This window comes from Mastomys coucha, unplaced genomic scaffold (genome assembly GCF_008632895.1).
Source record: "Mastomys coucha isolate ucsf_1 unplaced genomic scaffold, UCSF_Mcou_1 pScaffold21, whole genome shotgun sequence".
Taxonomy (NCBI): Eukaryota; Metazoa; Chordata; class Mammalia; order Rodentia; family Muridae; genus Mastomys; species Mastomys coucha.
The window spans coordinates 144355341-144372177 of NW_022196904.1; the positions used below are offsets into that span (position 1 = coordinate 144355341).

The 16837-nt window shown below is 37.1% G+C and overlaps 1 protein-coding gene across 1 annotated transcript; it reads right to left on the reverse strand.

The window, feature by feature from the left end:
• Positions 1–5099: 5099 nt before the first annotated feature.
• On the reverse strand, positions 5100–6026 carry LOC116101081 (olfactory receptor 5B3-like). Its single transcript, XM_031384768.1, has one exon. The coding sequence runs from the start codon at positions 6021–6023 to the stop codon at positions 5100–5102; it is 924 nt and encodes a 307-aa protein (XP_031240628.1). The 5' UTR covers positions 6024–6026.
• Positions 6027–16837: the final 10811 nt, after the last annotated feature.

The window sequence follows — 16837 nt, forward strand, 5'->3', positions numbered from 1 at the left end:
TCTGAATTGTCCTTCCTTTAGTCTCTGCTCCATAGTTAGTCTCTACAACTACTTCCATGGATATTTTGCTCCCCATTTTAAAAAGGAAGTAAGTATCCTCACTGTGGAATACCTTTTTCTTGAGTTTCTTATGATTTGTGGTTTGTACTTTGTGTATTCCGATCTTCTAGGCTAATATCCACTTATTAGAGAATGCATACCATATGTGTTCTTTTGTGATTGGTTTACCCAACTTAGTATGATATTCTCCAGTTCCATCCGTTTCCCCAAGAATTTCATAAATTCATTTTTTTAATAGCTGAGTAGTACTCCATTATGTAGATGCACCACATTTTCTGTATCCATTCCTCTGTTGAGGGACATCTGGGTTGTTTCCAGTTTCTGGCTATTATAAATAAGGCTGCTATGAACATGGTGGAGCATGTGTCCTTATTACATGTTGGAGCATCTTCTGGGTATATGCCCAGGAGTGGTATAGCTGAGTCTTCTGATAGTACTATGTTCAATTTCTGGAGGAACCAGCAAACTGATTTCCAGAGTGGTTGTACCAGCTTGCAATTCCATCAACAATGAAGTAGTGTTCCTCTTTCTCCACAACCTCTCCAGCATCTGCTGTCACCTGAGTTTTTCATCCTAGCCATTCTGACTGGTGAGAAGTTTAATTTCAGGGTTGTTTGATTTGCATTTCCCTGATGACTAAGGATGTTCTAACATGTAATAAGGACACATGCTCCACTATGTTCATAGGAGCATTATTTATAATAACCAGAAATTGGAAACAACCCAGATGTCCCTCAACAGAGGAGTGGATACAGAAAATATGGTACATTTGCACAATCGAGTACTACCCAGGTATTAAAAACAATGAATTTATGAAATTCTTGGGGAAATGGATGGAACTGGAGAATATCATCCTGAATGAGGTAACCCAATCACAAAAGAACACACATGGTATGCATTCTCTGATAAGTGGATATTAGCCTAGAAGATCAGAATATACACAGTACAAAGTACAAACCACAAATCATAAGAAACTCAAGAAGAAGGAAGACCAAAGTGAGAATACATAGTTCCTTCTTAAAATGGGGAACAAAATACCCATAGAAATAGTTGTAGAGACTAACTATGGAGCAGAGACTAAAGGAAGGACAATTCAGAGACTGCTCCACCTGGGAATTCTTTCCATATTCAATCATCAAATCCAGACACTATTGTGGATGCCAGCAAGTGCTGGATGACAGGAGCCTGAGATTGCTGTCTCCTGAGAGGCTCTGACAATACCTGACTAATACGGAAGTAGAGGCTCACAGCCATCCATTGGACTAAGTACAGGGTCCCAAATGAAGGAGCTAGAGAAAGGACTCAAGGAGCTGAAGGGTTTGCAGCCCCTTAGGAGGAACAACAATATGAACTAACTAGTACCCTCAGAACTCCCAGGGACTAAAACTCCAACCAAAGAATATACACGGGGGGGACTCATGGCTCTAGCAGCATGCATATAGCAGAGGATGGCCAAGCCATTCATCAATGGGAGGAGAGGACCTTGGCCCTGTGAAGGTCCTATGCTCCAGTGTAGGGAAATGCCAGGACCAGGAAGTGGGAGAGAGTAGCCTGGTGAGCAGAGGGAGGGGGAAGGGAACATGAGATTGTTTTAGATTTTTATTTTTTTTCTTATTTTATTTTCTTTTTCTTTTTTCCTTTGGAGGGGAACCTGGGAAAGGAGATATTGTAAATAAAGAAAACATCTAATAAAAAAACAAAGTATATTTAATTTCTGTAAATAACAAAGTACAGTTAGGTACCTGATTGAAGACAATTGCAAACTTTTTTTCTCACAACAGCCTTTTTAGCACCTTCTTTCACATTCTGGAGCCTTGAAAGCTCATTTATAAGGTAATTTATTTTATGCTTAGAACAAATTTTTAATGCTGTTTTCAGCTATAAAACCTTATCAACTAATTATACTATAATCCAGAGGAATGATGAGAATATGTATTGCTTTAAAGGGATTTCACAAATGTCCTGACTATCAATTCATAAGTCAATGTCCCACAATCAGTACTGGGATTTTTGCACCTCAAACACTTTCAGAATGCAGAATATTTAGCAACATAGGATACCTACATTCTTAAGTATCTTCTTTTCATTTATGTGTTCTCATTTGCTTAGATAAAATAGCTTTGCGTGTTTACATGTGGGTATAAAAACAAATGTTTTTATTATTGCTAGGGAATGTGCTGATTTAGTAAATTAGAGGTTGTAGGTTCTCCTCCAATGACTATAAGTTAAGTAGCACTACTTGCTTATTAAGGTTTGGAGTACCAGGCATGGTATTATCCCTCTCATTGAGTGGGCCTTAAGTCAAATAAGAGAGCTGTTGGTTACTGTCAATATATTCTTGCCACTGTTGTACCCTTAGTGTTATTATGTAATGTTGGTGATTGATGTGATTCCTAGGAATCATACCTGGTTAGAACATGTTTACCTGGTTAGAAAACAGGTTTCCATGTTTTCAAGGTTAGTATAATATTTATGTTACCATTAAATCTAGACCCGATGAAGGAGGCATTCAAGTCAATTTCAGCTCAGGGGTTTATAGGTTCTGTTTCTGAAGTGCATACTATCTTCAGCAATAGTGACTTAACCTTCCATCTCTAGGGAGCAGTGGAGGGCAATAGCAATAAGCTGTTTATTTGGGGAATCTCTTGGACATCCCTGTCCAACATCTCAAAAGAGGCTTTTCATGTATGGTATTAATGCTTGTTATGTGGTCTTTTACTCTTCTAGGAACTATTGTCAGCCCATACAAGAAATAAAATTTAAAACTAAATATGTATATTTATATACTGAATTATTTGTATTATACTGCTTTTTAGGTCAATATTTACTAGTATGATTCCTTCTGACTTTCTCAGAATTTCTACCTGTTATTTTCACCATGTTCTCCTTTCTTCTGGATCACCCCCTCACCCCTTTCTTCCCTAAAGAGCCCCTCTTTAGCTACTGTTCCCATAAGATCACTTATATCCTGTGATTTCTCTTCATTCTTTCCCCAGGGCAACCAAAATCCATAACCATCAAAATTCAGACTTATGAAGGTCAGTAGCAATAGATCCATCTACAAAACATCCATGTACCTAATTCTCAGGGAACATTGCTGAAAAGGATGTGACATCATTGTAAGAGCCAGAGGAACAGGGAGTTTGCTGTGAGAGTCTTTCTCCTAGTATCATCAAACGCTACACCCATAAATTCTAACCAACATTATGGGGCAAAGATGAGCAAAGTCACATCTAGACATGCCAAAGTACATGTGGAAAATGTCATAAGGCATCAAGCCTACACAGATTTCTATAAGCAACTGAGAAAAGCTGGGAACAGAAGTAATTTTCCCCAGGGAAAAACATATCAATTAAAATTTCAAGTGATACCTAGGAATATATATGCATATAGATGTATAGGTATGCTTACAATAACAGTGAAAAAAGATTATAAATTTGATATTTGATATATCAAATATAAGTGTGTGGAGTAGGAATATTGGAGTGTTAGAAAGGAGGAAATGTGAGTAATAAATAACTTAGTAATATAATCTCACAAAGGAAAAAATCAAAGAACTGTAAAAACGGTAGGCATTCATGTAACTTTTTAATATAACCTTCATTTAGCTAAGACTCCCTCTCTGTTCCACCATTGCCCATCCCTGATTAAACTTTAATGATCTCTAGTACATTCAGGCTGCTATAAATAATAGTTATTTGTATAGTAGATCATTAGTATACATTACATACAAGTTTTTTGAGTACTATATTCTCTTTACTCTACAATCAGCTGAAAACATTTCGGTTTTCATTCCATTCACTGTGTATTGTGAATACCACTTTAGGTGCTGTGTAATGCCATGGTTTGCTGCTTTTCTGCTTTCCAAACTGATTTCATTTCTTTTGATTTTTTACTTACTACCAGAGTAAGGGATGCATTCTATAATCATGTAGAGTGGTTATAGTAATCTGTATTTGTACCCTAAGTATGCAATTCTTATCTTTCTCTGGGTTTTTGATAGAGTAGTTTATTTTCTGTGTAAAGGTGACAGCTACATGTTGTGGAAGCTAGCAGTGTCAGGACTATGGACACATGATACTATGCTCAGATTTCACATAGGTTCTGGAGATCTAACTCATGACCTTATGTTTGTAGAGTAAGCACTTTACCCACTGACTTATTTCCCTAGCTTTACTGATTTATTTTTGTTATAAATTTTTGAGATTAAGGAAGCTAAGAGACTTGTATTGAATCATCTCTAAGATGAAGAGCCAAGAAGGGTAGGGGAATGATTCATCTTGGGCTCAAATACCTGATGATGAGGAGGGGAAACTGTAATTACTGTATGTCTTGGAGACTGAGAAAATGAGAGAGTAGTGGAGAATGTGGTGGGTAATAAACCTTACCTAATAATTCATTTAAAGGAGGTAGCTCTTTTGTCCATTACTTTTACCTCTAACCACGTGAGCCGTAAGGTTGGAGCATGATAAGGATTGATTTTTTTTTTTTTTACTAAGTCTACTTGTGTTAAGTATCAGACTCATAGTCTACTCATGAAATAGGCATTAAATGTTTGCTATGTTCATCCGGATACCCCTGTGAAATAAGCAAAATTAAGTGAACATAAAGGAAGACACATAAAATATCCATGTTATATTTTATGGCAAACTTTCTGATATCCATTCGTTTAAGTCTTCAGAAGAAAAATATGAGTATGTCTTTTCTTTAATGAGCTTTTATTCCCCTGATTATGTAGATTTGTATTGATGTGGCAGGAAAATATTTCTGTAGAAAAGGACTGAATATGACAATAAATTCAATAATTTTTTTCACAATCTGACCTAAAATTATCACAGTCATTTGAGGTGTACTTTACTCTTCTGAACAAGATGTTACCTTTTTGAAAGCTGACATATTATTATTCCAGAGGAGAAGACAGCACCTTAATTTCATGAAGTCACTGTAGGGTAGAAAATGTGATTCAATATATGTTTAAGATTAAATCAAAGGATCTTCCAAATTTGTGTTCCCAAAAGATAAAATTAAAGTTGTAAATATTATCTTGACCTCAATATAATCTTTGTGAATGCACTTTTCACATCCTTGTTTTTCAGGCTGTAAACCAGAGGGTTCAACATGGGGATGACCATGGTGTAGAACACAGATGCGATTTTGTCAGTGTCCATGGAGTGAGTAGACTTGGGCTGCAAGTACATGAATATGATTGTCCCATAGAAAATTGAGACAGCTATGAAGTGTGAGGCACAAGTGGAGAGAGCTTTGCGATATCCTGAATTGGAGTGCATCTTTAGTATGTTGGTAAAAATCATCATATAGGATATTAAGATAAGTATAAGAGCAAAAAAGATATTGAAGCTGGCAACAGAAATAAGAACCAGGTCATTAACATATCTATGAGAACAAGATACAATCATGACTGCTGGAATGTCACAGAAAAAATGATGGACTACATTTAACTCACAGAAGGTAAGACTTAATGCATTTACTGTGTAGATGGAAGCATTCAAGAAACCACAGATATAACAGCTAATAACTAGACATGCACACACACGTGTTGTCATAGTAGTGGCATAATGTAGGGGCTTACACACTGCTGCATAGCGGTCATAGGCCATTGAAACCAAAAGATAGTTTTCTATGTTGGCAAAGTTTGCAAAAAAGAACATCTGAGAGGCACAAGCATTATAAGACATGATCTTGTCTTCTGTAACGAATCCAGCCATGACCTTAGGAGTTACTGTTGAAGAGTAACAGAAGTCCACTAAGGACAGGTTACTTAGGAAAATATACATGGGGGTGTGAAGCCGAGAGTCCAAGAGAATCAACAAGATCAGCCCCAGGTTTCCTATAATGGTGATGATGTAGATGAGAAGAAATATGATGAAGAGGGGAAGCTGCAGGTCTGGATCATCAGTGAGTCCCATCAGGATGAACCATATAATTTCCGTCCTGTTCTCCATTAGTGATATCAGTTAATCAACAGAAGGCCTTAATTTTTTTTTTAAAGAAGAGTAGAATGGCGGTTTGAGAGATGTTTTAGTGATTAGAAGCCCTGGCTTTCTCTTTCAAAGGACCCAGCACCTACATGGCAGCTCACAAATATCTCTAGTCCAGTATCAGAAGATTTGTCTGTTACCCTTTGCTGGCCTGTTTGGGCATGAGTCACACCATATATATATATATATATATATATATATATATACATATATATATTGCAGGATTTTCTCTGTTCAATCACATTAGGGCAGTGGCAGGCCTGTAATTGGACAGGAAAAGGGAGGCAGAGCTAGGGGTTTGGGGGGACAGATGGAGAGGTAGGAGAGAGGAAGGAGGAGAAGCCAACATGGAGGCAGATGAACAGGAAGATGATCCTGATCTCATGTGGTTTTAAACAGCCACAAGTAGCTAAGATTTTCACTAGGTTAGAATAAATGGGTTAAAGCTTTATCTTTATCAATTGGCTCTGAATTTACTGTTTTAGCATCTTGTAAACTGTGATCTTATTGCTATATAAATCTGGTTGAATAATTAAGCTTTCAGAGTCATGTTTCTACTGTGTAACTAGGCATTGGGATGGCTGATCATGGGGTGTGTGAGGCACAGCATGGAAGCAAGATGAACTCACTAGCTGGGAGAGAGTAGCTCTGTGATGATATCCACCAGTACTGATACTAGAGTGGGAACACAGACCAGCAGGCAGGAAAGATGGTGGGATAACTTTTAAAATATTTCCAGTAATATATATATTTGTTAGCTACATGTAGACAGTTTAGCAACTGTAAATATTTTATATTTTAATGTATCTATGTACAGGTTCACTTTTCTTGGGCCATGTAAAACTAAGGCTACTGCACTTAACTGTCAAAAACTGGTACAGAAACAGCATGTTCTCGGTCATCACATAATGACCTAGATAAATTATTTCTTCCAAAGAAACTGTCAAGCACAGGAGATAGAAATTTTCTGCATTTTTAAATATCATAATTACCAGTTTCTGTTCAGGATCCTGGAAAATGTTTCACCCATTGCAAGCTAAAAGTCCAAAATAATTGAAATTAATTATAATGAATAATTGTTTGGTTTTACCACAGTGAACTGAGTGGCATACTATTTGGTAATGTCTTTTTGGTCACCATGTAGTTGTTTTTATTAAACATCAAGCAAGCAAGTAATCTCTAATCCAACCATGAAATATTTCCAGAAGATTATAAATGACGTATTTAGCTCCAAATTGTATTTTAACTTTTTTCCACACAAATTCTCATGCTTTTAATATAGCATATCCAGATACATTGATAAGGATATAGTCAGAAGCATGTTGGCATGATTAGATCACAGGAGGCTTTAACTTGCATCATTATTGTTCAACATTGTAATTACTAGTATCATTGAGCTTATAGTTATGTTGCAAGAATGTTCAACCTCAGCTCAATTTAGAATAAAGATATATCTTTAAGTAAATACAGAGAGCTCAAGTTCTTGAAATAGATACATATGAGATGATCCATTAACTACCTAGAAAGCACCTAACTCCTCTAAACACAATATTGGCATCTGAAAAATGAAGACAGTCATGAGGTCTATGTTGGGATATTGTTGCAAATCTAAAATAGTATATCACAGGCAATAATATGCTGGCTTTTACGCATGGTTTAGTGAGTAGCACTAATCATGTTGTTATTGCTATATGATAATAGCATAGAAGGCCGTAGTTCTAGGTCAAACTAAGTCAGTCTTTAGAATTCTCTCTGCAAATTGCCCTTTCTATCACTGGTATTGCCTCTACCTTCTCATGGTCCTCGGTTTCTTTTCACTCTAGAAACAGTGGTTCTGATCATACAGTCTTACATGGACCAGTCTTTAAAAAAATCATTAATCTAATCCATAATTTTAGATAAAACATTCCTTTTTTCTTCATTTTTAGTTATATTTTTCTCAGGATATTTTTCTACAGCAAGAACAGAGATCAAGGAAAACAAGTTCACAAGTTGTATAGTTTGTTTATTTCAAATATATATTGTCCTTATAGACTAGTGATACTTTGTTTTCTGGCTTGGCATATTTGGAAGGATATTCATTCTAAATAATTACTATTTCTTATCATCATTTTCTTGAGTTTTTGCCCATATTAATCATTTATCTATATCTTGAAAATATTTAAGTGGCCAATCTTACCTCATATGATAACATTCATTATTTGTTACATCACTTACTAATGAAATGTGTGGTTGGTATGTGAATACATGCACTTGCACGAGCAGACATAAGTGTGTGTGTATGTGTCTGTGTGTGTGTGTGTGTGAAGTAGAATCACAAGTATTATTCTCTATTTGTAGAAAAACTTCAGATCTAAGTATTCACAAGATAACCTCAATTTTGTAAGTATTTAAGAAACACTCAAATTGAAAGAGTAACAGATTCCATTCAACAATGAACCTGACCTCATGGCATAAGGTTTGAAATGTGGGTGAGAGAGTATTCATTTATTTCTAATCCTTTATCAGTATACAGAAAAATAATTTTATCTTCTGAGTTGTGTCTTTTTTTTTAATGTTTTATCTCCAAGTCAAACATGTAGTGAACTCAATAAAGTTGCATCAGCCAAATTAATCTTATATTTCTTCTGAGAAGAATGATTTACTGTATGATCCTAACATTTATACCTTGAGTCAACATCTCAAAACTAGTTTTAGGAGAATAACTTTTAGCCTTTAAGGTGTTTTAGCCCTAACTATTTTTAAACAACTGTTTTCAAGTAACTTATAATAGGTAAACACAGCCCATTTATTTTATGTGAATTATTATCTTCACTAATACGTCTATGAAATTTAAGTAGCCAGTTTGTAGTAGGGAAATATTTTACCAAGAATGTTTACTCTAAAATCATACAAATCTTCTATTTATTATTTCACAAATTCTCTTCTAGCAGCTTGCCCTAAGAAGTGGTAAAATATTTATAGGTTGTCTAGAGCAAACAATGTGGGGAGAGACAGAATTTTTACACAGACCAAGTACTGAATTCACCATGCATTTCTCCTCTTCCCTTGGAAGAGTTACTTACCTCAGTATCAGGAATACATACTACAGGAAAAGAAGACAAGACTACTTTTCTCCCATAGTTCACAGGTTGTTTCTTTATACAAAACCCAGGAGTCTATAAAGATTTCCATGAAGAGCTTGCCAGATAAAAGGTAATCAATGTGATTTCTATCCTTGTGTTTTTTTCTCACCTTTCTTAAAGGCTCCTAGTTAATCTTTAGGTTAGACCAAAGACCCAAATGTGTTAACAATGACTACCAATCCTAAAGTAAATAACGTGTAATGGAGAATGGCATGCTGTTCAGGACACTGTCCCCTCCTCTTTTTCATTGGGATGTCAGATGCAAGTGCATGGAAGTTTGGAGAGAATTATAGATACTCAGAGAGCTCTGCTGAGTCCCCCAGAGTATAGCTGAAAATCTTCATACTGTCTTTTAGGGAAAAGCAATTAACTTGCCTTGGGGACCAAAGTTGTTTCTATATCTTGGAGGTTAAATTCCCTGTCTAATGGGTATTTAAAACACAAAAGTCATATATATTAATGAAATACTATGCAATGTATCTATAAATGATGTACATTGTAAAATGTTCATATTAGATTGTGAATGTCTGTCATTCAATCACTATTTTATTTATAATAAAAAAACTTTCAAAATCCTTCCATCTGGCTTTTTCTTTTCAGTTTTGCAGGCCTTCCCAAAACAGAATACATTATTTTTATCTATAGTATCCCTTCTTTGCAATAACATATCTTACTTTCTTTTTTCTAGCTAACTGTAATGTACTATAATATTTAATGTCATCAATCATCCTTTTATGAGATATATCATATAGGACTTTCTACAGAATGTTTTGTGTCACTTTTTACAAAAAAGTCTACTTATTTCTACTGATAATTAATTCTTTTAAGTTGTTTTTACATGTATGTGTTATTTTTGTGTTCATTTACTTATTTACAGTGTGTAGAAGATTGCAAATAACTTATAGAAGTCAATTCTCTCCTTCCTTCATGTGGGCTCTGAGATTTGAACACAGATCATAAGAGTTAGAAACAATCTCCTTCTACACATGTAGAAATCTCAGCAGCTCCCATTTATTCATTATTTACTATTGAGTTTTGTGGTCATTTTTATATTCTATAAATCAATCCCTATTAGATCCAAAATTTTGGCTATATTTCCTATAGTGTAAATTTTTCTCTTTATTTTGTAGGCTATTTTTTGCCATGTACATTCTTTCTAACTTAAGAAAATCATGGTTTTTTTCTTGTTTTTGTGGTTTTTTTAATGTCTTCTGTGCGGTCTTTTGCAAAACAAAGAAACATAAACAAAACAAAACTCTATTTTTGTATAGAAAGGGAAACAAAGAAGAGAGAGAGGGATGTGAGAGGGAGAGGGGAGGAAGAGGGAAAGAAGAGAGGCCAGGATCAGATATGGGAAGGGACAGGATAGAAGTACAGAAAGTCAGGAATAGGATAGAAATATGTAGCAGTGGGGGATGGGGAAATGAGGATAGCCACTAGAAAGTCCCAGACTCCAGGGAAGCAAAAGGTTCTCAGGACCCAATGGGAATGACTTTAGGCAAAATTCCCAACCAATGGAGGATATAACCCAAAGAGACCACCCCTAGTAGATAGGCATGACCCCCAGTTGAGGAATGGGGCCACATACCCATCTCAAAATTTTTAACCCAGAATTGTTTCTGTCCAAATGAAAGACAGGGACAAACAATGGAGCAGAGACTGAAGAAAAAGGCTATCCAGAGACCACTCCAACTAGGGATTCATCCAGTCTGCAGACACTAAGCCATTGTTAATGCCAAGAAGTGTTTGCTGACAGGAGCCTATTATAGTTGTCTCTTGAGAGACTCTGCCAGCACCTGACTAATACAAATGTAGATGCTCACAGACAAGCATCAGACTGAGTCCTGAGAACCCAATGGAAGAGATAGGGGAAGGAATGAAGGAGCTGAAGGGGATTGAAATCCCATAGGAAGAACAATATCAACTAACAGGACCATCCTGGGCTCCCAGGGACTAAACTACCAACCAAAGTGTATACATGGATGGGTCCATGGCTCCAGCTACATATATAGCATAGTATGGTCTTATCTGGCATCAATGGAAGGGGAGGTCCTTGATCCTGTGGAGACCTGATGCCCCAGCATATGGAGATGCTAGAACAGTGAGGTGGGAATGGGTGACTGGGTGGAGGAACACCCTCACAGAGGCAAAGGGGAGTGGGGATAGAATGGGGGTTTGTGGAGGAGAACTTGGGAAGGAGGATATCTTTTGAAATATAAACAAATAAAATGATTAATAAAAATAAATAAAATAAAATAACAAAAATTTCTTGTTCTTAAAGAACAAAAACAAAAAGAAAACAAGAACAAAAACAAAAAAGCAAAAAAACCACAATGTCCTCAATATTTTCTTTAATATTTCTATAGTTTGTAGCTTTCCTTTAAGTCTTTTATTTATTTTTAAGATAGTTTTGTAGCTGACAAGTTGTAGGATATATTGTTTTCTTCATATGGATAAGTTAGCCTTTCAATATCATTTATTAAATACAGATTCTTGTCCCAGTGCATTCTATTAGTAAACTTGGAGTTATAGGAATGAGTTCATCCTGAAAGTACAATTGGCTATGAGTAAATCAAGTGATTTAGCAAAGAAAAGATTTTCATTACTGTGCTGCCCACAGCTAAGCCACAGGGCACAAGCAGACTGAGAACATCCAGAGACCCACCTACTGCCATGGCACATAGCAATGGAGGGAGGCATGTGGCATGGGCAGAGGAGGACATGATAGTCACATGGCTTGTCTTCAGTGTGAGGCTCTGCCACAACATGCAAGCATGCAGTGGTAAGATGGGAGAGTTATTCTTTAGGAGCTCGGCCCTGTGAAAGTTCTGTGCCCTGGTGTAGGGGAATGCCAGGGCCAATAAGTGGGAGAGGGTGGGGTGGCAGGCATTGGGAGGGGGGAGGCAACAGAGGTTTGTTTTTGTTGTTTTTGTTTGTTTCTTTGTTTTTTGGAGGGGAAACTGGGAATGGAGAAATTTACATGTAAATAAAGAAAATATCTAATAAAAAAATAAAAGAAAAGAAAAAGAAAAAAAAAGATGGGAGAGTTAGAGAAGCTAAACTATTTGAATATTATGAAGAGAGGTGGAACTGGCGAAAGGAGGGTGGAGAGGAACAGCCTCTTCTAAGTCACCTTCCTTGTAACCTGAGGCCATGGTTTAGTCCCAGCTCATGCTGCTGCTGAGAGACATTTATGAGTCCCTAGCCATGCAGCAACAGGGTTCTGTGTCTATGTTCATGACTCATATTACCATTAAAGTTCATGTGGATGCCCCTGTTCTGGGATGTTTCCTAGGACCACATATATGTCCAAGGGATGTGTAGACCTGGCCCTCAATGGCTGCAACACTCTGGATAGAGGACTTGTATCTCAACTGGGCAGCACATTAGAGTTGATCCTGGTGGCAGTGGCTTGGGTGAGATGACCTCCAGGGCATGAGGATGGAAGCTGGTCCCCACTGGTCCCTATGACTTGTCTGCTATGAGGTGTCAAGGATGATGCCCTCCCCCATTAACTCTTGCCACTTGCAACAGTCAGAATAGCTGACCTGACTATGGTCATGAAAGATGGAGAGCTGTCCTTGAGGCTTAGCAGCTGAAGCACTCTAGAGACCAGGCCCTAGCCCTCACCTGGAAAATATAGTAGAGCTGGCTCTGGTGGCGTGGGTGCAAGAAATCTGGCCCCAAGAGTATGAGAACTAGTGAAGTGACCCTACTCCTTGCTAGGTACACCACTGGAGGACCTAGACAAGGCACTGTTAAAGTGACCACCCTTGTGGTGCTAATGCAGAAGAGGTATCAGGCTGACCAATTCAGCTATGACCCAGACCAAAAGCCAGGGCTTTGAATTTGTCCATTTCCCCAAATCTACCTAATCTATGAACTGTTGGACATGTGAAAGATCAATCCTACATATCCAAAACTGAAGGATCACCATGACCTAGAGCAACAACAGGATAACCAAGAGCAGTTTCAGTGAGGATTCATTATTGATGTTGTTGCAGAAGCCAGACGCCTCAAACTAAACCAATGGCTTATTGCACTGAACATATGTAAATGAAAATGTGTTCACAAAAGACTTCACTTCCATGCCAAGATGTTTCCTATGCATTAATTTCTTTTATTTATTTTTGTTTGCTTTATATTTTCCTTTGCAGGGGGTTTAGTTACACATTCTGATTTCTCACTCTGGGTAACCAGGCACCAATGTACATGGAGCAGAAAAGGAGAAATGGGAGATTGGAATGGGTAGGTAATCAGGTACTCAGTTCAGCTGTGAATGCAGGAGGATAAGAATGATTTCTTGTCAGGCATCAATGGGAGGAAAGGCTATTGGTCCATTGTGAAGGCTTGATACCCCAGTGTAGGGGAAATCCAGGGTGGAAAGGTGTGGGTGGGGGAACACCCTCATAGAAACACAGGGAAGAGGAATGGGATAGAGGGTTTCTGGGGTGGGTGTAATAGGGAAAGGGGACAACATTTGAAATGTAAATAAAGAAAATATCCGATATATATGTATGTATGTATATATGTATATATATATATTCAAGGATTTCAGTGTTACAGTTTTTTAGGCAATATTCAGTGAAACAGCTTTCTTTCTCTTTTATTTATTCTTTAATCAGTTTTTTACAGTCATGACTTTATTCCCCTCCTGATCCACCCTCTGACTGTTCCATATCACAACCTCCTCCCTCCATCTCCAAGAAGATGTACCCACCCTCACCCCAACCCCACTGGACCTGCCCAGTCACTGGGGCCCCCAAAGCTCTTGAAGGGTAGGTGCATCTTCTCTGACTGAGTCCAGAAATAGAAGTCCTCTGCTATGTATGTGTTGGGGGTCTCATATCAGAAGGTATATGCTTCCTGGTTGGTGGCTGAGTGTTTTATAGATCCTGGGAGGTCTAGATTAGTTGAGACTGCTGGTCTTTCTTTAGGGTCACCCTCCTTCTCACCTTCTTCCAGCTTTTTCCAAATTCAACCACAGGAGTCACCAGCTTCTGTCCATTGGTTTGGTATAAATATCTGCCTCTGACTCTTTCAGCTGTTTGCCTTTCAGAGGGCAGTAGTGCTAGAACTCAACTCTCAAGTCTCTGGTACATTTTAGAGGGTACCCTTACCTCCAACATCCTTAGCTTGCCTGTTTCAATTCTTTCTGCTGGCCCTTGAGGCTTCAGTCCTGTTTCCAATACCTGATCACGTTCCTTCTTCCCCTCTGTGTTGCCTTTCTCACCCAGGTCCCTCCCTCCTTCTCCTCTTGAGATTGCTTTCTTCTACCTCCCAAGTGGGACTGAGGAATCCTCACTTGGGCCCTTCAGCTTGTTAGTCTTCTTGAGTTCTGTGGAGTGTATGCTGGGAATTCTATACTTTCTGCCTAATATCCACTTATTAATGAGTACATGCCATGCATATCCTTTTGGGTCTGAGTTACCTCAATCAGGATGATATTTTCTAGTTGTATTCACTTGCCTGCAAAACTCAGGATGTCCTCATTCTTAATAACTGAGTAGTATTGCATTATGTAAATGAACCAAATTTTCTGTATCCATTCTTCTGTTGTGGGACATCTGGATTGTTTCCAACTTCTGTCTATAACAAATAAGGCTGGTATGAATATACCAGCCCCTATGACACGGTAGAGAATCTTTTGGTTATAAGACCAAGAGTGATATAGCTGGGTCTTAAGGTAGATCTATTGACAATTTTCTGAGGAACCTCCAGATTGATTTCCAGAGTGGTTGTACCAGTTTACAATTCCACCAGCAATGGAGGAGTGCTATACTTTCACTACATCCTTGCCAACCTGTGTTGTCACCTGAGGTTTGCTCTTAGCCATTCTGACTGGTGTAATGTGGAATCTCAGGGTTGCTTTGATTTTCCCTTCCCTGATGACTAAGAACTTTGAAGATTTTTTCTTTCTTTTCTTCTTTTTCTTTTTCTTTTCTTTTCTTTTTTCCAGAAATGGTTTCTGTGTGTAGCCTTGGAACATTTCTTTAGGTGATTTTCAACCATTTGAGATTCCACTGTTGTGAATTCTCTGTTTAGTTCTATACCCAAGTTTTTGATTGGGTTGTTTGATTTCTTGGTGGTTTGCCTTTAAACATCTTTATATGTTTAGGATATTAGCCCACTATCAAGTGTGGGGTTAGTGAAGACTTCTTCCCAATCTTTTAGGGAACCAATTTGTCCTCTTGGCTATGCTCTTTGCCTTACAGAAGTGTGCTAGTTTTACAAGGCCCTATTTATCAATTCCTGATTAAGAGGATAGAAATCAGCAAAGAAGTAATGGTATCTCTATTTGCAGATGATATGATAGCATACATAAGAGACCCCAAAAATTCTATCAGAGAACTTTTATAGGTGATAGCTTCAGCAAAGTGACTGGATATAAAATTTACTCAAACTAATCAGTAGCCTTACTTTATGCAAATGATAAATGAGCTGATAAAATATTAAGGAATCAACAATCTTCACAATAGCCACAATATCTTGAGGTAACTCTAACCAAACAAATGAAAAATCTGTATAACAAGAACTTCAAGTTTCTCAAGAAAGAAATAAAAGATCTCAGATAATGGAGAGATCCCCCATGTTCACAGACTGGCAAAATTAACAAATTAATAATAGCTATTCCATCCAAAGTAATCTACATATTTAATGCAGTCCCCATCAAAATCCTAACACAATTCTTGAAAGACATGGAGAAAGCAATCAAAAATTCATCTGGAAAAGCAAAAATAACCAGAATAGGGAAAGCAATTCTTAAGAAAAAAGAACTTCTGGGGGAATCATCATCCTTAACCCCAAGCTATACTACATAGCGATAATGATAAAATCTGCATGTTATTGGTACAGAGACAGACAGATTGATCAACAGAATAGAATTGAAGACCCAGCAGTAAAGCCACACACTTACAGATAGTAGATCTTTGACAAGGAAGCCAAAAATATACAATGGAAAACAGAAAGCATCTTTTATTTTCATTGGACTAGGCTAGCTTTGAACTTGCCTTTATTTTTTTTCATCAAGCAAACATTTATTTCATTTGACAATAACTGTAGTAAATGATTTCCAATGGTGATACTGCAGGTGCAGTAATTGCCAATAATTGACATAATTACCTCATAGAAAGAAGCACACCTTTTGTACACAAAGTCTTCATATGTGATCATAATTATATTAATGAAATTATTTAGAGAGCTTCTTTTCACAGTGTATTTATAGATATTTATTAATATTCTCCTACTGATCTGGAGGAAAATCAAAAGAGATGTATTATTTGTATTTCTTTCTTTTACATTTATTTAAGAAATGAATATCTTTCCACAAATCCAGCCCTACAAAGAATAATAGATGGAAAACAACAACATAAGGAGCAAAACTACACCTTAGAAGAAGCAAGAATGTAATCTTTCAACAAATCCACACAAACCTAATTCTACCTCTTAGAACAAAAACAACAGGAAGTAACAATTACTTTTTTAATATCTTAATATGAAAATTGATATTACCAACATATCCTAGTCAATTGAAATCCAATAATATGAGGAATTAGAAATTTGTTGATTGTCATCCGGTAGTCTCTCTAATTTGGTACTAGGTCCAATATTGTATGATCTATATGCACTTTCAGCTTGTGTGTTTGTGACAAT

What these genes read in the sequence shown, in the direction of transcription:
- LOC116101081 (XM_031384768.1), bottom strand. Translation starts at nt 6,023, where the DNA reads ATGGAGAACAGGACGGAAATTATATGGTTCATCCTGATGGGACTCACT.